At 41.7% G+C, this 24,129-nt stretch overlaps 1 protein-coding gene across 7 annotated transcripts in view; it reads left to right on the forward strand.

The window, feature by feature from the left end:
• The window catches only part of afap1l1a (actin filament associated protein 1-like 1a), a 24,828-nt gene extending 705 nt beyond the window's left edge, over positions 1–24,123 (forward strand). Inside the window, exons 1-20 of one of the 7 annotated variants that reach the window (XM_020593727.1) lie at positions 6,942–7,057; positions 13,072–13,197; positions 13,541–13,624; positions 13,756–13,835; positions 14,298–14,436; positions 14,614–14,709; positions 14,821–15,035; positions 15,134–15,313; positions 15,482–15,565; positions 16,100–16,175; positions 16,833–16,952; positions 17,033–17,244; positions 17,848–17,993; positions 18,119–18,191; positions 18,705–18,819; positions 20,005–20,187; positions 20,531–20,706; positions 20,792–20,917; positions 23,075–23,097; positions 23,895–24,123. In XM_020593727.1, coding sequence (XP_020449383.1) covers positions 13,074–13,197; positions 13,541–13,624; positions 13,756–13,835; positions 14,298–14,436; positions 14,614–14,709; positions 14,821–15,035; positions 15,134–15,313; positions 15,482–15,565; positions 16,100–16,175; positions 16,833–16,952; positions 17,033–17,244; positions 17,848–17,993; positions 18,119–18,191; positions 18,705–18,819; positions 20,005–20,187; positions 20,531–20,706; positions 20,792–20,917; positions 23,075–23,097; positions 23,895–23,919 — 2,277 coding nt within the window. In that variant the 5' untranslated portion in view covers positions 6,942–7,057; positions 13,072–13,073 and the 3' untranslated portion in view covers positions 23,920–24,123. Of the gene's footprint in view, positions 1–6,941; positions 7,058–9,626; positions 9,745–12,139; positions 12,289–13,071; positions 13,198–13,540; positions 13,625–13,755; positions 13,836–14,297; positions 14,437–14,613; positions 14,710–14,820; positions 15,036–15,133; positions 15,314–15,481; positions 15,566–16,099; positions 16,176–16,832; positions 16,953–17,032; positions 17,245–17,847; positions 17,994–18,118; positions 18,192–18,704; positions 18,820–20,004; positions 20,188–20,530; positions 20,707–20,791 lie in introns of those variants that run through there. The other 6 variants (XM_020593709.1, XM_020593719.1, XM_020593679.1 and 3 more) reach the window with 6 other exon arrangements.
• The last annotated feature ends 6 nt before the right edge of the window (positions 24,124–24,129 follow it).

The raw sequence follows: 24,129 nt of genomic DNA on the forward strand, positions 1-24,129 counted from the left end.
TGAACCCAAGTTTGATTGTTGTTCTAGAAAGTGGATCTCACTTATCCTGATTCAAGTTAAATATCTGGATGTGGTGATGTTTGGAGATCAGGTGGCCACGGTAATCGTTGTTTGATATTGGACACCACCAGGAGAATATTTCACACAGAGCCCTGGGGATCCACGGTGCGTTTGTGTTGAAATAGCCAGAAATACAAAATGTGTTTCCGCCCCTTGTGTTTTTTCTGGGAGGGGTGCAGTTGCCCCCAGCAGAGTACAACATTTTTTCCACATTGTAACAAAAAACACTTGCTCCTCTTGTAGACTTTGGCCTTAGGTTACATGAAACAGCATTAACAGGACTAGGTGTGACCCAACTTCACATTTCAAATATGAAGGGAATGTGATTTCAGTTTATTGTTGATTTAAGTTTTGTTTGCTCTGTCTTTACACTTAAGCTGATGTTGCTGCACCATGTTGCTGCTTGTGGAACTCTAAAGAAGTGTCTTTCATAGACTTGCTTCCTGTTGCCTGGCAGGTAAACATGTGAGAGTGATAATAAGGGCTAACTCTGTGAACATTTTAATGAACTGACGTAAAATGAAATGGGACAAACATGGCACTTTGTCTTCTTTCTACTGTTAGCTGCCTCTTTTGGCTCCATCCTTCCTCACTTTAGTGTTTATGAATTACGTGAAGTTTACCGTGTTTGCTGTGTACACAAAGTTTCCTAAGAAGATAGTGTTGTCCAGGTCGGGAGAAATTCTTGCATCTCTCTCAACAAACAGAGGATATTTTTTGACTGACTTTCTGAGCTTTGTGTTTGTGTAAACACCATGAGAGAAAACATATAGTGACGGCTGGTGATCCCTGGGGAGAACCCTACTGTTTATATGGTCTTCCAATCCACTTATTGGCTGCTGCTAAATTACTTTTTCCTCTTACACCTTTGTCTTGCAGTAAATAAGGCAGCAAATAATAATTGATTATTGATTAAAGGTAGTGTTGGGGATTCATTTGAGAAGCATTTTTTGTTACATATCTTGAAATTCTCTTTTCATACCAGCGGCAATGAATAAAATAAATGCACTGACATCAGAAAGAAAAAAAATCTATCATCTGTGGCAGCAGCAGAGCTGAAACAAGCCTGACCGTGTGATTGCATGTGCATGAGAGTATGTGGAAAGCGTGAGTTCCCCTTAACTTCCTACTTGCACTCCTTCACATAAAAATATTGATTACTGCAGCTTTAAATGTGTTGTTGAATAATCTTTAAGAAGATTATTCATCTGATTATTTGTGCACGTCTACTTTCATTCTCTTTATAAAAGCTTGCTGTGCGGAATTACGCGAGTTCCATTATCAAGCTTAGTTGATGACAGGCAGGTATGAGCTTGAATAGCAGGCACTTTTTAACATGCACTATGGAAGCCAGCTGAAGCAGTGGTGTAATAAAGGTTTTGTTTCCACAGTCGCTGTGCACTGTGAGAAGCAGAGCATCAGGTGGGTGTTAGAAGGGAGAGGCTGACCCCAGAGAGTTTCATTGCAGTGGTGGGATTGTGTTTGATTTAGTCCAGCAGATATGATGTATTATTGCTGCAGTCAGGATCATCTGGAGCTTATGGAAGAAGTTGCGGACACAGCAGTGATGTGATGTGGACTCCACAGTGATGCATAAATGAAACATCATGTAAGCACAGGTCTGCTGCAGGCTCGTGAAATCCCCTACTCCATCCATCCATGCCTTTCCTCTAATGAGACAACTCGAGTGCTCCACATATTCATGCTGCACTGTGTGTGTGTTTGTGTGAAAATGTGATGTTCTTTTTCCACAGATGTGTTATTCACATAAAAATGTAGTGGATGTGAGTGTTAACTTGAATAATCTTGAGTCTTGATCCTCATGGAGAACATCTTTGAGAGTAAAGAATGATTTTAATTGTTAAAAGTTTAATTAAAACATGATTCAGAGGGTACGGGTTAGCAGGGCAACTGAAGCTAATTGAAATGCAGCCTTCTGTCGTCATGTAACCTGCGGTCAGTGACCTGTGCATTTTTGCTGTATTGTATATTTGCATTTCCATACAGCACAATAAAGAGTTTGTAGAAGAAACTTTACTCAAATGTTTGTCACCCTTAAATTCTAGAATTGTACAACCTGCGTCTTACTGTCATAGTTTTAGCTAGTGTGGGCACAAATGCTCAGTTGGACGCAGCTTTCCAGTACAAGGCTTCACAACCTTAAAACATGAATTCAGTTTGATCTCTGTTTCACATCCTATAGCTTAACAGTATCTGCAAGTAGCTCTATATAACAAAGGTTTAATAAAATGTCGAGGCAACTAAATTCTGTGTTTCAAATAACCGCTTCACTTTACTGTTTAACTACAAGCCATTTGTTTTCATTTGCAAAGCTTTTGCCAGTGGAGTGATCTTGTCCACTATCTCTGCAATGATACTGTGTATGCAATGTTACTGTAACCAAATGGGAACACCATCTATAATATGAAGACTTTGGTGTAAAGAGAGGGGATCGCCCTTCCACATAATTCTTACATATACTCATAAGGTTAATTAAGTTCCCTAGTTTTGTTTGAGTTGTCAAACTTTATCAAGAATTCCTACAGGCAATAAGTGTGCACACATGCTGATACTCATCATATGGCATATAGTTAGACATATTGTGCATCTGACCTCTTAAGCATGAGCTGTAAATCATGCTTGATTGTAGACCAGCCCTGTCAGAAGTGGAAATCCCCTCTTTAGCTGCAGTGAAATGAGGAAATTGCCATGATTCATATGGTTTTGTGTGGTATGTGCATATGTGGGTGTGCACATGTACATTGTGTAGGCAATGGTCATTCTCTGCACAGCTGCTTATATATAGTGTCTATGGCGATATGCTGCACAACATTAAAGCAGGGAACTGTGGAATAGTGTTTTCTTGAGTTTGAGAGGAAAAGCGACTGCCTGGGCTTAATTTAAAGCTTTACATGCACAAGGAAAATACTGATTTATTAGAGAGACTTGGCAGAATATAAGAGTCTTAAATAGAATAAGACTTATTTGTTGTTGTCTTATTATGACTATTATGTGTTATCAGAGGGCAGCACGGTGGCACAGTGGTTAGCGCTGTTGCCTCCCAGCGAGAAGGTTCCGGGTTCGGGCCCCACCCGGGACCTTTCTGTGTGGAGTTTGCATGTTCTCCCCGTGCTTGCGTGGGTTCTCTCCAGGTGCTCCGGCTTCCTCCTACTGACCAAAGACATGCAGCTTAGGTTGATTGGTGTCTCTAAATTGCCCATAGGAGTGTATGTGTGGTTGTTCGTCTATGTGTTAGCCCTGCGATGGATTGGCGACCTGTCCAGGGTGTACCCCGCCTTTGCCGGATTGGCTCCGGCCCTACCCGTAACCCCGTTCAGGGACTAAGCGGTAGAAAATGAATGAATGTGTTATCAGATACTTAACAACAACCACAGTTTATATATATATAATAGGCACATCTAGAAATTTTATATTAAATATTTTGTTTTGCCATAGGTATAAATCCAGGTCAGCAGTTGAAACAGTACCCTGTACAGACAAAATTTATTTCAGGCGTGTTTCCTGCTCGTAAGAGTTTATACAGTTATGATGTACAATCATTTTATCCCACAGTCACAGCAGTATATAAGTGTCAACAATAAGTCTTTTGAATGTATTCCTTATATTCATTTCCAAAGCAGAGTTTACTCACAGTAAATAAAAAAGAGGTGAAAAAGCACGATTTTGATTGTATATGTTGACTTATGGTACTTGTGCACAATAAATGGTCACAGCAGTGATGTCCAACACAGTTGGTTCTTATTCTTTTTAAGCTTTTACTCATATGAATGATATTTCATTTGTTATAGAACTCCTCTTAAACTACTCAAAATAGAGAAATGCTAAATCCTCAGGGAGAATATTTGCCTAATATCATGGTAATACTCAGACAACAGCAATAAGAGGTGGAAAAACTGTCCTAGTTTACTGGTGAACAACTAAAGGCTTCTCTGCTCTGGTCAAAATCTCATTAACAGAAAAATCCCACATTGACACAGAGCAGCCCCTTCTTCCCTTTGTGCATGTGTGTGTGTTTGCAAGCATGCATGTGTGCTCTGTGTGTATTACCATTGTCTGTGCAGTATCAGTAAAGCAATGCTTCCACTTGCAAAATAGCATCTTTCTCAGCTTGTGAATACTTTCCAGTGAGGGAGACATAGCGTTGTGGTGATCTCACAGGACTAAGGGCAGATATGGGTTCTGCCTGCACTGTAGGGCCTTTGTCTGGCAGCAGGCTGAGTCAGGCCAAGTGTGCTGTCGCAGACTCGAATAATTCAGAGCCAAAGATGAAAAATGAGAAAGAAGAAATGGAGGCAGACAGAGATCCCCTAGATCATGTTCAGTTTGGTGACCTTTGAACTTTGACCTGACATGACACCATACTGAGAAATACCCAGATCCAACTGTTGCCACCTGGGAAGTGCTACTGTTCTATGATCAGACCACTGTCCAATTGGATTGTTTTTTTGTTTGTTTGTTTGTTTTTTCATTGTCAATGGGAAGAAGCAGCTTATTCTATCATGCATTAGGGAAATTGTAGAGTGGCAGTTTACCATCTTAACAGGCAAACTTGATCAGCTATTGATGTGTGTTGACATGAGGAAAAGGGAGGAAAGGGAATACAGGAGGCATAAATCTGAAGACACTGACAGCATTTTTAAGAGGAGGAGGGAGCACTGTCAACACTCCAGGCTTTGTGTCAGGATATTATGAGCTGTAAAATAATAACACCCATTTCCCTCCATGTCACAATATTCAGGATGAGATCATTCACACATCTTTGTTTGCAGTCAGATCTGGCCATTATTGACCTGATGATATGTAATCTGATCCTAGGCTTCAACTCACTAAAACTACACAAAAGCACTTTAGGCAAACATAGTTAACATCAGGTGGGAAAATGAGCAGCCTTGCTTTATTAACCTGACCTGGAACTGGGGCCCTTGACTCTCTTCACTGCTGGGAGGGCAGCTCCCTGTGATCACCACTGCTTCCCAGATTATTCAGTGGCAGTGAAGCCATGGGTAGCTGTGTGTGTGTGTGCATGTGTGTCTGAACATCAAAAGTTTTAGTGCTCCAGTGACGGCCTTCAAAAATCAGTTAATGCTTAAACAGGTGAGCGGGAGTGCACAGACCAGTAATTCTTCCACTCCGTCACCATGGAAACATCCCAGCGGCTTTAAGAGACCTAATAGTTTTGAGTAGATTTCTGTTTTTGTGACAAGTTCATTAGAGGGTCCTAATTACAAGGAATGAGGATGTACGTTCAAGCTAGAGTCTGTTATACACACTGACTACAGGATATGTACTCATTTAAATGATGTCCGCAACCTTTTGTAAATTAACCTGCATTTTTCATTTATTTATTTTTTAAACTAAGGTGAAAGGCTGGAAAATAATTGCACTCTGGAATCTGTGTCCCATGTGTACTTTTGTTTTATGTCGAATCTTGGGTCATGAAATTGTGTTTTCAAGTGAGCAGTCGACCAAAGTGTCTGTCAGTAACCAGCCAAAAATTTCTGATTGAGGCAGTCAAGTCAAAATGTACTATACCCAATATCACAGATCACAAAGTTCCCTCAAAGAGTTTACTACCTACTATATCTACAAAGCAGTCGGTGTATTTATGGTATTTTGATTATTGCCAAGTGTGGGATCCTTTCTGTATTTTATGATAACCTGAAGCTTCTTCCAGTGTACTGTGCAATAAAACAACATGATTTCCCCCTTTCTACTTAATTTGAATATCTTTATGATGCCTCTAAAACCAAATAAGCTTTTCCACATGCACCCTTCACCTGCTGCTCAACCCCAGCACATTTTTCAGTGTGCATTTGTATGCTGATTATATTAGGTCTGTCTAAAATGTCCAGCCACATAGTTAATGTACTATGCATGTCAAAGCCATGAGAAAGAAATTCTTGCTCTCAAGCGGACTGCCTGCGGCAGGTTTGTAATAATAGCATATTGTCAGAGCTCCATTATATTGTTATCCCTTTGAAAAACACTTGTGTACGCAGACACATACAATTCTATCTATCTAGGATCTAGGCTAAGAATGGGGTCACCAGAGACAGCAGAGTAAAAGTGGCAGCGGGTCAGCTGACAGGAACAGGAAACAGAAGGCCGGAGGTGATAGATGATGTCATCAGCAGAGGGAGGAAGTCCATCTCTATAGGGGGCATATGGGGCATCCCCATACTGTTGGTCAACCAATTAACTAATGTAGTGCAGGAAAACAGTTTTGTTGGCAGCATGCAGAATAACATCCGTATCCATTTCTTATGGTCTTCAATAGTTAGCTTATCAGAGCTAGCATGACCTTTAAAAATCCATCTTGTTGATTTTCAGCCTTATCTCTATTTGATACCGTAGGAGGAATCATTTCTGTTCTATGTATTTGGCAGGTAGGCAATACCAGTGATAATAGGTGCCAGTTAGTACTTATAATGTGCAAGCTCTGAAAATCAACAAAGTGCTGAGATGAGAATTGAAGACAAAATCAAAACAATGAGCTCAAAGACACGAATGCCCTGTAGTGCTTAAGGGAGCTATGTCAAGTGATGATTCTCTGTTGGTTTGTCACTATAACTACTCTCAGATGCACTATAAAAATGTACCCACTGTCAATATCATAAAGATTGATTATAATAGCTTTAAGAAATCTGCAGTATTTAATAGATGGTAAATAAAACTGCATTTTAATTTGGGCTCTTTTTATCCATATCAAATCTTACCCCAAAAGATAAATACAGTATACAAGCCACTAGCAATAAAGACTTCTAGGTCCCAGTTGCTGTCGTCAAGCTGAATTGCCAAGTATCATCTTAGCAATGAACCAACACTGTCTCTACTTACTGTGGGCTCCGAAGATATCAGTTTGTGAATGCCCAGACATGTTTTGTGCTGAGGAAAAGAGAACCATCGCTATTGGGAAATGCCTGGAATCTGAGGAGTAGAGTGGGAGGGGATTTTCATCACGACAGGGCACAGGCTGGTGAGAGCAGACATTGCTGGCACAGTTCTTAGTACTGTTAAAAACCTGGTGGACATCTGGTTTTCTGGTTTACCTCACCTTGGTCAGTATGTATCGTACTTACACGTCATTGATCTGAGTAGAGCAGAGGGGTATGATAAACCTGTGGTTTTTGAACAGCAGATATGATATTTATTTCCTCACCTGTGTTGCTTAACGGTATGATTCAGTGATTTTCTTTAAACAGTCATGTCCCACCTTTGAAGGCTGAGCTTGATGGTAATATTTAAACAACCCTTACACTGCGTGAAGATCACATTCAAAATCCACTGTCTCTTAACTGAACAGCTCTCTTGTGACTCACCTAACAACATTCTGCTTTTTTGCACAGAATATGTTTTTCTTTTCCTTTTAAACTGTTGCAGGCTCATATTATTCAGCTGACCTTAGTGGTGAGACAAAGAATGACTCCCCCACCATGTTTCTGGACACCTTAAAGTTTTCAACCTGCAGTGCTCTTTCATGTCGGATCAGGTTGGGAAATGGCTCTATATCCCACATGTCCAAAGACAATAAGGAAGGGGAGACTTCTGAGCAGAACCCAGCAGTTTGCATTAGATACTGGTCTCTTGTGGAGTCACAGATGGCACAGTACTTTGAGTTTCCCACAGCAGCTTTGTATAATAGGATTTACCTCTGTATGGTTATACCTCTGTTTTTATTGTGAACTGTATTAATGGCATTGGCTTAAAAAATGTATTTATTTTCCAGATTAACTATCAATCCTACATTTTACCCATCACTGCAGTATTACTCAAACATATGAGAGCTGTTGTAGCCAGTGGCCATGAAAGGTAAAGTGATGTGTATTGTAGAGTTTAGTGTACTGTACTTTCCTGTTCCTCCTCTGGCATCCATGGTTCTGTGCCAGTTCACAGCTTTCCTGAGGAGGTCTGAAGTTGATCACAGTGAGTAGTTTGACAGGCCATATCCAAGTCTAGCAGGGTGTGTCTGTGGCATTTGTCACAGCTAGAGAGGACTGAGAGAGGAAATGTTTTGAAAAACGAAAGCCTTGGGGAAGGTCTGGTCTGTGCACAAAATTAGACAGTAGGAGAACGTCCTGTCTATATAATTAGGTCACTAATTGTCCAGCTTCTTGATTAACAGCTGTGTTCTTAACAAAAATCACCTTTAGCTCTGTGGCTATATTTTATTATTACTGTTCTCTCTTTTCTGTGAATGTGATGTTAGTGTAACTGATTGAGTAACAGTGGGATGGGGTCTCAAACCTCAGTTCAAATGTATCTGTGGTGCCCACTGCCAAACACTTTGATGCGCCCAAATCTGAAATTTCTGGTCATTTTTGTAGTCTTGTTTACTTCTTAATATTCAGATTTTAAATTACAGCTCTGTCTATGACACTATTGTATTTATGCTGTAACTCTAGTAAACCAGCTTGTTCTGACAACATTTAGCATTTGAAAACATAATTTCCCTAAGTAATGTATCATAAGAAGTATGGTTTCTTGACCAGGAGCAGTGATTTAAAAAAAAAAAAACCCACAACATGCCATTTTATCACATTTTAAGCAAATTAAAAAAAAATGCCTACAAATGTGAGTTTGTGGGTATTAGAGAGCTGGTACAGTAGGTGGATTTCATTACCACAGGAAAGTAAGTTGGATCAGTAAGAGGTCATAATGGGTCAAAGGGTATTTAAAACAACAGGTTTTCATTATATCCCACATGCTTATAAAACTAATGTTGTAACGTAACAGTGATTATTGTGCTGCCCTACAGCCAGCTGACACTGTTTCTTCCTACAGCTGACACATGGTAAAAGCAGGTAGTTTAGTCTGTGCATGTACGTTTCTGCATTGTTGTGTATATGGTTGTGTCTGTCAGTGTTCACTCGAGTGTTTGTGAATGAAGGCAGCATGTTGCATCGTGTCAGGGCACGCGTTTGCCTTAAAGTAACGAGTTTTCCATGTGTGACTCTGAAGGGTCTCAGCACGCCTCTAACCTCAATCTCTCCTATATGTTTTTCTATTTTTTAGATGACTGCACCTACAGGAACATGGGGATAACCACTTTCAGCATCATTTGCTCCATTTACTGGTGTTTTTACCAGTATATTATAGTGGTATATGATAAAGAGGCTCTAATAGCACTTTACTGTCACTGGCATGTTAACAGGTTCACTGGCATCATCTGGATGGCAGCTTTTATGTACAGCTAGTTAATGGTTAATGATGTACACAGATTGAAAAAATAAAGAATGTGAGTTAGCTATTAGTCGACATGTGTGTATTTACACAGTAAACCTTTCCCAGGTGCTATATGATCCCTGGGATAACAGTGGAGGAGGATCCAACAGGATTACTCACACACATACAACACCAACATCTCACTCTGCCCTGCACCCACTCACCCCTCCCCAAAAAGAGGGGAGGGGAGACAGGGGGAGGGAGGGTGGTGGAGGGAGATAACAGATCAGAGAGAGGAAGGGAGAGGTAAAGGGAGTGTTCATGCAACAGTGGGCAGACTATAGTTCACCTCCACTATAAAGACCTCACAAGACACACAGGACACACATACAGGGAGGCTTTGACTTTGGAATATCTCCCTCTGTATCTGCTTGTATATGAATGAACCGGTTCCTCCTTAACCTTGGAACATGGTGGGACTCTCATCCACAGCTGTTGAGGGTATGTATTGAAAGCAAGTCTTCACAGTTTATATTAGAGCAACAGGTATCTAAAGCTAAAGAAGGTGTAAGGACTTGTGAAGATATGCAGATGTACAAGTAAAGGCATACAAGCTCTGGTGATGCCCCAAATGATGCAAGACACTACCAGGTGCTATTTGGTAAAGGCCCTAAGCATCATATCAGTTTGCTGCCAACAAAGGCAGTGCATTGAAGTGTTTGCCAACCTGACTGAACAGTGAAATACAATTTTTTAAGCCTCTTGAAACTCTTTCTGGATTGCAAATTCCTATGTGATTAGCTGAAATGTCCTCCTGCAACAATATTGCGAAACAGAATTTCCTCAGACTGACTGAATTGTGTCACACATACTGGGAAGTTAACTGTGTGTGTCTGTGTGTGTAGTGAGGCAAGATAAGCAAACTCAGCAAGAAAATCTTTGGTGTAAAAAGGAGCAAGTAAAAAAAAACTGTGCACTGGATTGAGGTAACATTATTCTCCATAGCAGGGTTTGTTGGACATGGACATGTTAGCACAGGTGCTCAACTCGCTGACATTATTCACACCACACCCCCTTTCTTTCTCACTCCCTCAAAGAGCTTGTCCAGAATGTCTGCTAACGTAATCCTCTCTTAAAGGGCTGAGTCTGCACTGTTAAACAAATGACTCTTTCTGCTTCACAAAAGCATACACATACAAATGCAAATGCACTTTCCCGGGTCTTAGAGTATAAACAAGGTGAGGAATGTGTCTAGTGTTTAACAGCTATTGTCAAGCAAGTGTGAGGAGCTAAACATCTGAGTGTGTCTGAGTCTTGAATTGCTTTACACATCTCTGCACCCAGCTTTTGTGCTGTCTAAGGTTTAAATTTTATACCCCTGAGTGGAATATCCCCTCATAATGTTTTTTTTTAGGCTTAAAGGAGCCCAAAGTAATTAAAGCTTTGTTTAAATTCATGGTTTGTCCTCCTTGTAGCTGGAAATAATTATTTTTCTCCTTGGTCTGACTTTAATTAAACCTGCTTTTATATAGCATTATTATCTTGTGTAAGCTTGTGTGTAGTTTCCTCAGGTGCCAGGCACAAATTACGTTGACCTGGCTTTTAAGGACGTCAGAGACACACAAACACACACATATGAAGAGTTGTGGCATAGATTTAAAGGATCATGTGCTGTTTTACATGTGTGAAAGCCCATGTGAGTAGGGCGGTGTTGATTAAAAAGCCATGGCTGGAGTAGTTTTATGACCTAACATACCTAATACTAAATTCTTGTTGCTCATTCTGGCACAAACTAAACAACACTAACTGAATAATCAGCATTTTGGAACTGTTGCGTATGAGTCCTTGAAAGTATTGTCTTGATTGTTCTCTGTGTAGTGAATGAGTCATGCTGTGATAAGGTTCTGTCTTCCACTAGATTAGGGGAAACCTGATGATATGCTAGAGCCAGAATCTAAACAGCTGGAACCTCTGGCAGAGAGACAGCATTCACAGGGCCAAGACATCCCACTTTCATAAGTTTCCTCTCCTCCACTTCCTTATTTCCCTTGGGTGAATCTGATCTTAATGAGGAAACATTCCAAGCCCTTGCATGAATTAATTCCTCATGCCAACTTCTCAGAGTGTGAGTGTTACAATAGAAGGAAACCACACTAGTGTTTAAACAGACAGGCAAACACACACCTACTGTAAGTCTTGTTGATCTTTATTGGCAGGGCATTGTAAAGCCCACAGGAAGACCCACCTCAGGAAAGCATGTCTGTCTTTAAGGAGTGGGAACAGTGTGAAATGTAGAGCACACATCACTGAAAAATACCAGATACATCTTCCAGCTTATCAAGACTTTCTACTTGTCAGAGGTGATTACATTCACGATCACTGTGTCAGTGTAATACATCTAACAGGCCAGCATTCTGCTAAAAGTCATTAATATGTGCCTTAAAACTGCACTCACCTAATCAAGAGTGCTCTTTCTAGACAGGTACACTAAAGTTCACTATTGACACACCTCAAGAGATGTACAAGTATTAGCCTTTCTGTGTGTTTTAGATTTGTATGCATGTGTAATTGATTATGTCTGCATGTTCTGTTGTTTGCTTAGTGAAACATTTCTTGTTGCCATATGACAGCTTACTAGACAAAGATTTTTCTGGCTCAGCGGCTGTCCTGTGGCTGACCCCAGCAAGATGCACAATGCGGCAGGTCTAATGTGGCTGGACTGTGAAAATGTGGTGGGAGTGAGTGAGAGAAGGTGATAGAGGGAGTGGGAAGTGGGGGCAGGCAGACAAGTGTGCTAGCAATGACTCAGCTAGTTGTTAGGTTTCACTTAGGACTGTAGGACAGCAGTATTAAAATGTGCATTAGAATGCAGGGATACAGAGGAGATAACTGTAGAAAAGATGTGATGAGAACAGCACAGAAAAGGAGAGAGCCATGGGGCTTGATCGGTGGTATTTGTTTGCATCAAAATCAGATAAAGAAGGAATTCAAATGTACATATCACCAGCAGGCTGTGGAACTGTTCGCAGACCTGTCTTCAGCTGGGTGAGTTTATTTTAAATTGGGTTCTGAAAACAGGGAGTAGACCAGTCCCACCTCTCAGATCAACACAGAACCCAGAGAGCCCTGTGAGGATTGTGTTTATTGCAGGTCTGCCTGTCTGTGCTAGCTCTAGCCTCTGTCACTCTATAACTCTAAATCTGTCAACTGTTAGATAAAGATCAAGACCCTGTGAAAGAAAGTGTGCATGCTGGTACATTTGGCCTCTTGCTTTAGGCTCTGTAAAGTGGCCCTTCAGTTATTCTTGTCAATATCTCATATTGCTGCCAACATCTTGACAGTCTGTGCAGCAATTACGGTTTACCTTCTCAGCATTGTGAGTGACAGTTGATTGAAATTTGGGTTTGTGCCCGTCTGTCTGTGAGCCAGCAATATTTCAGAGCTGCTGGTCTTCTTTTCATTCAAGATGTTCTGGTCATTGATTGTATAAGAGTTCTTATTTTTGGCAGCCTCAGTCCCACTTTTCTTCTGGGTTAATGAGCAATTACCAGACATGTTTCCTGCCCTCCAGTCTTTTGTCATTGTTTAGTCTGCTTAGTGACAGGCTGAGGAGGAGATAAGGCCGACGCTGGGATAAGGCGGCAGATTGATATTGACAAACTGTGAAACAAAGTGACAGAAAATGAAAGAAGGACACAGGGATAACAAAGAGCATCTCTACATGTTCCTGGGGTTTGTTTAGACTTGTCAGTTTGACCTTTGCCCTCTCTACTGAAACACTGAACCCATGGTCACCTGACCTTTTCTCCCCCCGTCCTCCCTGTGCAGCAATGGAGGTGTTGGTGAGTGAGCTGGGAGTACTGCTGAAGATGCTGGACCAGGAGAACCTCAGCTCCTCCACCCAGGAGAAGAAGACGTCTGTGTGGAACCTCCTACAGCAGATACAGCCATCAGGTCAGAGACAAGGGGAAAGACAGATGATGTGATCTGTTAAATCTGTTGGCTGTTAATACAGTATCAGGGGAATGCTTTCTGTCATTTGTTTTATCATTTCATTGGACAGACATTTTTATTTCATTCTAGTCTTCATTCAGACTTTACCAGATAAAGACAAACTGCTCAGAGTAGGTGCAAGTTTTAGAATAGAATAAAATATTAGAATAGGTGCAAGTTTTAGGATTAAAAGATATGATGGTTTTGTTGTCTTTATTAGAATGGGGCTATATGATTGGTAATCTCTCAAGAAAATCCATCTAGCTTCCAGAATTTCTGATGTCTTCATCCTCCTCTCTTGCAGTTTCAGGAGCAGACTTCATCTACATGAACTCAGCAGTTTACAGAAATGGCACCAGCTTTGTAGAATCCCTCTTTGAGACGTTTGGTAAGTTTGAGTTGCAACACGGTGCTGTGAAATGCACACCAGTGTTAACATGTTAGTGGCATTAATCATGTTAGCTTTATATACTGTATACAGTAAAAAGTGTGAGTGTAATTGTATGTTGTCATTTATAGACTGTGAACTTGGAGACCTGAAGGATGTTACTGACGATCTGAAAGAAGACAAGAACACAGAAACAGACACTTTAAATCAGGTAAGTTGTCAGTATGCACTAAATTCATAACTTATTCCTTTTCATGCATATCATTTACATGTGGAATACTGACTTTATTCCTGCACGTATGGTTACATAGAGTGTGCAGGATGCATGTTGTTGTATGTCCATCTTTTCAGCACTCAAATCCAAATTCAACTTTGCAAAGGATAATTACACCTCTAAATGTGGAGAGAAAGCAATAATAATAATAATAATAATGAGATTGTATTCCATTTTGGGGGTTTGCCATGCACACATTCTCATCACTCTGTGATTTGTTGGAAGAGTTAAGAGTTAGAGACCGCTCAGAGTCCATGTGTCTGACTTGTAGTTATCTTTTTTGAGAGTTATACTCTGTATTTCTTTAATGCTATGGTTCTTTGGTTGTGAAAAAAAAACCTTTCATCATTATGGAGGAAATTTGAGACTCATGTTTGTGTTTGTGTGTACCTCTTTCAGCAGAACTGTGCGGACTCTGCAGCCCCACGTTCAGCAGACTCTCCTCCCCCTCTGCCCACAACGCCTCCTCCTGAGGAGTACTATGAGGAGGCAGTGCCCCTCAGTCCTGGCATGATGCCCGAATACATCATCACACGAGGTCAGCGTCTTCCCACCTCTACTGAGCTCAGTGTTATTTTACTGTAAAAACCTCAAACTCGGTACTCATAAATCATATAAATATAGTCATATACTGTGCCACAAAATTAAATATAAGTTACATTAAAGTGCATGACGGAACATGAGAACTAATTAGGATTTCTTTTTCTATTTCCAGTCAGGCCCAGTCCTCCCAATTCTATAGAAGATGGGTATGAAGATACTGAAAACAACTACCCCACTACCTGCATAAACTCTCACCGCAAAAACTCTTGTGAGCCAAGATCACTCATATCTGCAAATTAAAATAGATTTACAAAAATATACTGCCTTTCTTTTGCAACAAATAAAGCAAACTTGATCTTCTCTGTTGTTGTTATGCCAGACAATGATTCTGATGCCTTGAGCAGTTCCTATGAGTCTTACGAAGAGGATGAGGAAGAGAGGGGCCCTGGCGTCCAACTCACCCATCAGTGGCCCTCAGACGAGAGCTCCATGCCTCCCGCCAGAGACTGTCGCATCTGTGCCTTCCTGCTGCGCAAGAAACGCTTCGGCCAATGGGCCAAACAGCTCACAGTCATACGGGAGAACAGACTACAGGTGAGAAGGTGCACCTTCATACATTCAGTAAAGGATCTTTTGCACTTTTTTTAGTTCTCACCTTTAACCTACAGTATTCTGCGTCCTCCATTCTGCAGTGTTATAAGAGTTCTAAGGACACATACCCCTATGTAGACCTGCTGCTGCCCCAGTGCACTGTGGTCTATGCACCCAAAGACAGCAAAAGAAAGCACCATGAACTCCGGTTCACATTACCCAACGGAGATGCACTCGTGCTGGCGGTACAAAGCAAGGAGCAGGCCCAGAGATGGCTTAGGGTAAGCTGCTCTTTGACATGCTATGTAATCAGGCAGGAAACCAAACCAGTAACACAAGTGTCAGTCTTGTGGATAATCATTGGAAGCAGGTTTTACAGTGGGGAAAGACAAATCCTGATAGTAATTCACTGTAAAATTAAGAGTAATGCACATAAACTCTTCTCATAGGTTGTTCGAGAGGTGAGTGGTCAGAGCGCAGGGCCTGAGGATTCTGCATCTCCTGTCGGTCCAAGAAAAACCGAACTTGACAAGGTAAGTGTGGAAGAGAGGATGTTTTTGTCAGCCTGTTTCGGTTGTTTTAATCTTTATGACATAATTCATGTTCACAGCTGAGGTGAGGAAAAGTCAGAGGGAAGCAGCAATCGTGTTGTCACTATCAGTTTTCCTAAATATTGCCTGGCTTGACACGGTGCACAGTGATACCTGTCTTTGGGTTTGCACAACAAAGAGGTGATATGTAGCATAATTAAGTGTTACGACAGCAGTGATAGGGGTGGTAGAGAGTCGGCGTTTGAACAGGCACATTCTCTTTTAAGCCTACCAACCTGTCAAAACAGAAATTGCAAAAGAGTCTGACAAAGAAGCACAGACTGAAGAAAGAGGAGCCACCCTAGAGTTGGTAAGAGAAAAAGTCTGCCTCATTATGCTGATGGTTATAAGACAGTAGACACGTATGTAAGCCTGTTATTTGGCTCTTTATTAGTCAAAGACAAGCATAGATTGTAGCCTGTGTAGAGCTTGCACTCTGTTGTTGTCTGAACATATGTCTGTGTACTGTTTGATCAGAGGTTATCTGCTGAAAGGAACACATCAGATTCAGACAGTGTGGGTGTGTCAGCTGGAGACGCCTGCAGAGAGAATGGTGAGACAGAGAGACACGCAGCCTCAAATCAATACAGCACATTTTTGACATAAATATTAACTCAAGGACCACTTAGCAGCTGGTCTTTTTCAACTGTGTCTGTCGCTTGGTCTTCGTCAGTGGTTGGAGTTTGCATTTGACAACTGAAGACAATTGTATGATTGCAGAGTTAGATGTGTGGATGTTAAAATACTTAAAAGTAGAACACAATCTGGGTTGAATTAACTCAAACAAAAAACACTGGCTGACATGAGGCATCCATATTTTTTTGGTTTTCAAGCATTTTCCTATTATTAAGCGCCAAGTCAGATATATCAGGGCTTTCCGAAATATTTGACTTTCCCACTCATACGGTAATTATAACTTGGATGTTGATAAGAAGGCCACTTCCAAGTCAGAAGCATAAATGTTGGATTACTGTAGGTCACACCAAAGTTTAATAATCATGATGACAACTGAGCTACAGTATCACCATGAAAACAGAGCAAACTTCATCTGCTGGTGAAAATCGCAAGATGCATTTGATAGCTCAGGAACAAAAGGCAAATAAATGGACCTTGAGACAGGATAGAGTTTCTTTCTAAATATGAATTAGTTTCCAGGTGACAAAGGTAAATTTGGACATTAATCAGTTTTATCCTTTCAATTTTGATGCAGGGAAGGTTAAACGGGGGCCTTTTGCTGCAGGCCGTAAAATAACACGCATCATCAGCTTCTCCAAAAAGAAGACCCCTCGGCCTGGGGATCCCCAGACATCGTACAGCGACCCTCGGCAAGGTGAGTCCTCACTTCGCTGCTGCTCTTCACATCTCCCAGGTTTGCAGATGGCCCATTTTTCTTTCCTTCTCACCGTATAGGATACCTGTCAGTGCTGCTGAATCAGGTGTGGCGTGAACAGTGGTGTTGTGTGTGCAGAGGCTCTCTTCAGTTCTATCATGACAAAGGAGACTCTCGGACTTCCCTGCCTTCTCTCCCTCTCCAAGGCTGCGAGGTGGTGCCAGGGCTGGGACCCAAACATCCCTTTGCCTTCCGAATCCTGCGGAACAGCACAGAGGTGGCTGCTCTAGAGGTACAATATTATACTTATGTCTTACTTTAAAGCTGAACTAAGTATTTTTAGTTTTTGAAAGAGGTAAATCCTTGTGACAAACTCACAATGAATTATCAGTCAACTCTGCAGTTCCTCACAGCTCTACAGTACCTTCTGGCATCTTTCTGCCCCTTGGTTTGGTTTTACAGTCAGCAACTTTAATGTTTGAATTCACTCTGACAGCTCTCATCAACTCTTCGCTGAGTAGCATCAGACAGCTGTTTTCAGTAAAAGAGCTCTGGTAAACCCAGTGTACACTACTAGCCCAACACCACACAACAAACAAACAAACAAAAAATAGCAACTAGCTCATGAACATCATGGAGATTTAGCCACTAAAGATCGAGATATTTACTCAGGTACTGATGAAGACCAAAAACAAAAGAGTAGCTGTCACGCTTTTATTTCTTGGGTGACCAGAAACATGGCTTCAAATGAATATTAATGTTGCTCTGTGCTTGCTGGCTGTGTAACTAGGGAGCTGTTTTGCTAAAAACACTCTCTTCACTCCTGACTGGGCATAAATCCTATTATTATGCCTGTGATGTTGAAATGTTATAAATTTGTCCTGTCTTTTATTAGGCAAGCAGCTCTGAGGAGCTGGGAAGGTGGCTTGGTGTGCTCTTGGCAGAGACGGGCTCTGCAACAGATCCAGAATCATTACATTATGACTATGTTGACGTGGAAACAATTTCTAACATCTGCAATGCTGCACGGCATTCTTTCCTGTGAGTGAGACAACCGTATTGGGGGGTGGGGGGTGTTGAATGAGGTCAAAGCAAGGTCACCGTCCAGATCAGTGATGTTTTGACCTCACACAGAATTCATCTCCTCTCTCTCTCTCTGGTCTTAGATGGGCCACATCTTCCAGCAGTACCTCCACAGACTCCAGAACATATGATGAGGTCCCTAATGAGGATGTGCAGGTCAGATGCACGTGCTCAGATACACAAACACACATTTTCCAAGTTCAGTTAAGCTTTATGTGTGATGCTTAATTAAATGCAGTGAGATTAGAAGCTATGTGTCTGTGTGCATGTGCAGCTGTTGGATACTGTCTGTATCTGAATATGTCCTCCAAACAGACAGACAGTGCCCTGTTACACGCCTATCAATGGCAGCTTTTTATAGCGCAGAAAAATATGCTGTGTGGAAGCATGAAATAGTCAAAAAAGTGAACTGCTGACAGGAAGGCAAGAGGCCATGGCAGTGTTACAACCTGTAAACCCCTGCCTTAACCCTTCTGTATCCACTTAACCACATACCTCTCACCACCCACAGCCACAAACAAACGCACCTCAGCGGTTTCAAGCCATGATTAGCTTATTGCCTAGCCTAATATACAAATGTGCCATATTTTCATTTCCTCTGTTCTCATCCTCCTTTTTTGCATCCTACTCCATCTGTTACATCACTCCACCCTTCTCTTCTCCACCCAGTCAGGGAAGAACTGCAGGCAGCAGAGTGGGAATCAGGGGAAGCGGCGCTCAAGTTTCTCAAGCAGTGACTCAGACAGAACCAAACCATTAGTCTCCCTCAAGCGAACAGGCTCAAGTAAGTGTCTTTGATTGGTTCTTTGAAGTAACACTGCTGTGGCTCATTCTGAGCCCATACAATTTGTTGAACAGTGCTGTGAACAATGTGTCTTCTGGCTCCATGAATGTATGGACCTAACTCACATTTTGGTGTAAACCTTTTGTGCAGCAGTGTATACAGTATATACCTGTGCAATTGTATATGCATTTGCATCAAGTGAATACTTTTAGAAAAGAAGAGGCTCTGCAATGGATCCTTGCGGAACTTATTTGTTAAGTTAATAAGTTTAATTTGCACATCATCATCCACTACACACTGAGAGTTGTTATGAAAATATTGTCTGAACTATTGTCAAAATCATTCTATAAGGCCCTTCAATAACATACAGTGATTTATTGCATCAAATTAGACAGAGGAACAAATACAGCTACACAATGTTAATATTTAATTATTTACAATATCATTCGGCATCACAAACCATGACACGGGTTGTATATTTAAAGTATACACTATATGTTGGCTCAAACTTTTCTAAAAGTCTTCTTTTTTGTGTTTTTGAGCATTATACTTTATACTCTATACAGAATTTGTTCTGTCACGCACAAGTTACAGACTGAAAAGATCTAGTTTTATTGTATCTTACAGACATTCTGGTGGTGTACTAATTTACAGTTGTAAAATCTGAGCTTTCATCTGGCTCAATATTCACCTTTCCCCCTCCCGGTCATCTTCTCAATTTTCATTTATAATCTCATCCCTACTTACTCACCTCTCCCATTTGCTCCAATGTGTCAGTTGCCATACAGATAAAGGAGATGAGTGTCCAAGGTTTAGGAAAGTGATATTGGTGCAGTCAGCCTTCACCGTGACATTCTGACACATCAAAGCGCCAGCGCTCTCCAGGGCTGAGAGCTTCAGGATGTAACCTGAGATTTATTGGACACTCACATTAGATCCACTGTCTCACCTTCTGACCTCTTACTCTGCAGGAGTGTTTGTGTGTTTATTTTTTATTCATGCATCAAATAATTTACCTTTCCCAAATTACTTGTTTGAAATATGTCGAAGGCCCAGTTATGTGTTACACCTCTGTACGATTAGTAGACCCGTGACATTATTAAGGACAAAAGGATTGCTACAAGATGCCCTGTGTCTTTCCCATAACCCTTGCATATTTGACCATTCACCTTTGTTCTCACCCAGATGGCAACCAGTATGGAAGATATGGGAAAACAAGAGCGGAGGAGGATGCCAAGCGATACCTGAAAGAAAAAGAGGAGCTGGAGAAAGAGAGGGATGGGATACGAAATGCACTAGTGATCCTCCGACAAGAGAAGAGAAAGTTGAAGGAAGAGCTGAAGACGGCCTCTGATAAGAAGATAGCAGGTGCTACACAATTCATTCTCATTGCTGGGCTCAGCTCCAATATAACTCTACTACTTTTCAAAATCAGGAAAATGAAACTGTATATCAAGTACACTTAGTGCATCCCTGCTATTTCTCCATTAATGACCTCCATTATTAGAGAGCCATGTGAGAGGAATAACTCCCTACAGGGAGAAATAAAACATCCAACTGAGGCCTATTCAAACTAAATGGCTATGACAATTTCCTCTAAATATCTATAATCTCCTCTGGTTCTTCTAGTTCCTCTTGCTGCCAGCAGTGACACTGCTGTTTTTCAGTAAACGTGCTGTACTACATGTGTCCCTGCGTTTCTGTGGCGCAGACAGGAGGAAGTCCTTCCTGAACAAGCATGTGACCCAGCTGGAGGAAGCCTGTCGAGCTAAAGAGGCAGAAAGGGTGGACCTGGAGCTCCGACTGACCCAGGTCAAGGAAAACCTGAAGAAGAGCCTGGCAGGTGGAGTATTGGGTGCACCAGCCGAGGCTAAACCAAGCGCTAAGGTATATTTGCTCTTTCACATACAACATTTTGTTTGCATGCATGTCTGTCTGCATACACAGTTTTTATTTACTCTTCTTGGTGTAGACCTTCAGCAGAAAGACCCAGAATCTTTACAGCGAGTCTTTACCAGTGAACTGTGCTGCAGAGATGCGCAGGAGACCTCCATCTGTTTATGCTTCTTCCACAGGAACTGTCATGCAAAAGGCAAAGGTACGAGTGAGCTGTTTTCCCTTTTTCATGTGCACTCCTTAAATAATTCCTCAGGCAACTTTTTGGACAGATTTCTCTTGTCAGGCTTCACAGGAGGTTAATGGAATCACAGCAGCACACAACATAAACACATGCGTATGGATGAATTCTGTGTGATCACATGGTATTACTTTATTGAACTATGTCTGCTGTCACAGCTCAGCTCACAAAATCTTTAACTACTGTGAATGATAACACCAGGTCAGGGTAACCTTGCTGTTGAGTACAATATAAACAACTGCATTGACAGGTTGTTGTCATTTTCACAGTGATTTACTTTTATGCACCTTTACTTGGTAATTTATTTACTTTTATGCACAGAAGAAAAGATGTGGGTATGGTACTGTGGACCACAAAGGCACAAACAGTCAGAAATAACTGTCTGAAGAAGTTAGCAGCCTTGTGTTTAGTATTTTGACAGTGTGTGAACATGCACAGAAAAATATGCACATTCAGTCAGCAGATGTTTGAGAGGAAGCAGAAGAGCAACAACAAGGACGTGCTCCATGTACTGTACTGATGTCTCATAACATCAGACACCCTCACTCAGGAAACCCAGCCAGGGTTGAAAGACCTCGACTTGTGTCCCAGCAGCACTGTCTGCTTCTCAGACCTTTTTATCCAAATCCACCTCAAGGCTCCTTTGTGGACTTTAAGGCTCCCCTCTTTGCAGCTCCTGTGATGCCAAGGAGGGTGTAGGTCTTGCATAAGGAGCGGGCAGCAAAGCTTCTACATCCCACATCTAAGGGCTCACAGTGAGCTTTCCAGCCCCTTCTTCAGCATTCCTCAACAAGCTCGTGGTACTTGAGCTGCTTGCGCTCACTGGCCTCTTCCATGCGGTCCTCCCAGGAGACTGTCAGCTCCAATAAGAGGACCTGCTTAGAAGAAGCAGATGTCAGCATCACTTCTGGCCTCAAGGAGGTTGGTGTCACATCATCTGGTTACTTGAGCTGCCTTCTCAAGTCAACCTGCAGTTTCCAGTCTGATGCCGATGAGAGCGGGCTGGCTGATGGTGTTAGCTGTGGTCGTGGCTTCTCTCCAGCCCTTACAAAGAAGATTATCATCTGGCTGCGGATGTGTCTGTTGTTGGCCACTGCACCAGAAATGGCCTCAGCCACTGGTTTCAGCACCTGGTCATGCCACCAGCGGTAATGGCCCTCTCCAAGGACTTTAGGGCAGCTGCTCAGGATGTGTCCCAGTGTACCCTTTCCAGGGCATAGGGGACATGTTGAAATGTCACTCTTGCCACAAACATGCAGGTTATCTGGGCTGGCTAGGATGTAAACAGACTGGACCATAAACTTGATGCACTGTGGTTCTGCCTGCCAGATGTCAGTCCAGGTCAGCTTCCTCTCCAGAGCTCCTTTTAAACCTCGTTCATGCCCCCTGCTGCTACATTCTCACCATCCTGCTGGTTCTCTTCTCTTCAACACCTACCCACACCTCCTCCAGGTCTAGATGGCATCTGTTCTTGCTGTGGGCTGTTAGGTATTTTTGTACCATGGCTGTGGGATGGTTCCACTTCTTGCCAGTCCACACCACGATGCCCACTGATGCTACTTTGAAGTCACTGGAGTCTTGTTAAATTAGTGCCTCTCTTGTGGAGGAAACCCTGAACTCCTCCTCCAGGCCCCTGAGCTGAAGTTTATTGCTCCTCCAGTGCAGTGCTGTGCTACTGGGACTGCAAATTGTTTGGGCTGTTTATTGCAAGTTTGTTTCATTTTGTCCAAACAAAATATCATTTTAATAAACAGTGTCATTTTAATTTTAAACAAATCTGTTCAAATCTACTGACAACTTTAAATGTTAGTCTGTATCATTGTTCCGATTAGAAAAAATATTTGTGTCAGAGCTTGTAAATATAAAAATGATGTTTTTAATATTTTTGCCATTTTGCTATGTTGAGCTGGAAATATTTGAAAGTTGATTTTATGTGCATGTTTGTGTTACAGCATGTCAATGTAACTGAAATAGGTTAATTTGGTTCCACGTATGGTTTGTCTTATTTCCAGCATTATCTTATTGCTTATTTGTAAGTTTTACCTAAACTCAAAACTGATCTTTAGAATGATAACTAAATTTCCCATTAAATCACCTACTTGCTTTCTGTTTCTACAGGAATGGGAGACAAAAAAAGGAAGGTAAGCGTAGCATCATGGCCAGGAGTGAAGGAAACACTAAGGGAAATTCATGCTTTGTGCTCACATGGACACGAATAGGGGCGCGCACGCGTCGCTATTCATACTTCAAATAGAGAGACTGGCTTCTGTCCACGTACGCCGATGGTTTCCAAGCATTGTAGCACCTGTGCAGTCGGGGCTTTCGCTTTGCGGATGTCTGCACACATAGAGTCCCACGGACCCTCGTGGACCTGGCAAGGTAACGCAAATTACGTCACTCGACCTTCGCGGACATGCGGATGCGCAAAGCATGAATTACCTGAGACTTTTGCAGCATTTCATCCCAGTAAGGATAACTTTTCAGCTACATCACAAAGCACGGACTTGGTTTATTTGGGATTAGAAGAAGGTAGCTGTAATGAACGGACTCAACCACTAGGTGGAGGTACAGCTCACCGAATATACTCTTCATCAAATGTGAAATTTAAGGATTTCACATAATCTTTATCCAAGAACTTAGGAAGTGGAATTTTTGAAAGGACACAAGAGAAGTGTATTAAAAAGCAGAAAGTGGGTGCAGAAAGTGCAGTGTTGTAATGCAAAAGTGCAGACTGTGTTCACACCAGTGTTGCATTTGCTTGAGTATTTGTGAACGTGCCATGTGGGAAAAGACAACCTAAGAAATGTGATGCGATAGAAAATGCGAGAATGGGAGGCAGTTTAGGCCACAATGTGCCTTTTGATATGCAATCTTGTTTGTTGTGGTTATAGAGCCATAACTACTGTTTTGTATGTTTTATACTTTTCTATTGTTCAAGGATTTATTGTTCATCATCATCATAAGACCAAACGGCATGGGTGGATTCAGCACTGTGCCATGGAGGATACCGCACTATTTTTATGACTGTACTTATTAGCTTCTCCTCTCAGGTTGAAGCTATTCAGTGAATCCATCTGCTGAATTGCTTAGTAGAAACAAAAACCTACAGTGACTAACAAAGTGGTGCTCTTTAGTCATACAAATTTCTTTTCGGAGTGAGGAAATCTCCATTA

Source organism: Monopterus albus, unplaced genomic scaffold (assembly GCF_001952655.1).
Source record: "Monopterus albus unplaced genomic scaffold, M_albus_1.0 scaffold2.1, whole genome shotgun sequence".
Lineage (NCBI taxonomy): Eukaryota > Metazoa > Chordata > Actinopteri > Synbranchiformes > Synbranchidae > Monopterus > Monopterus albus.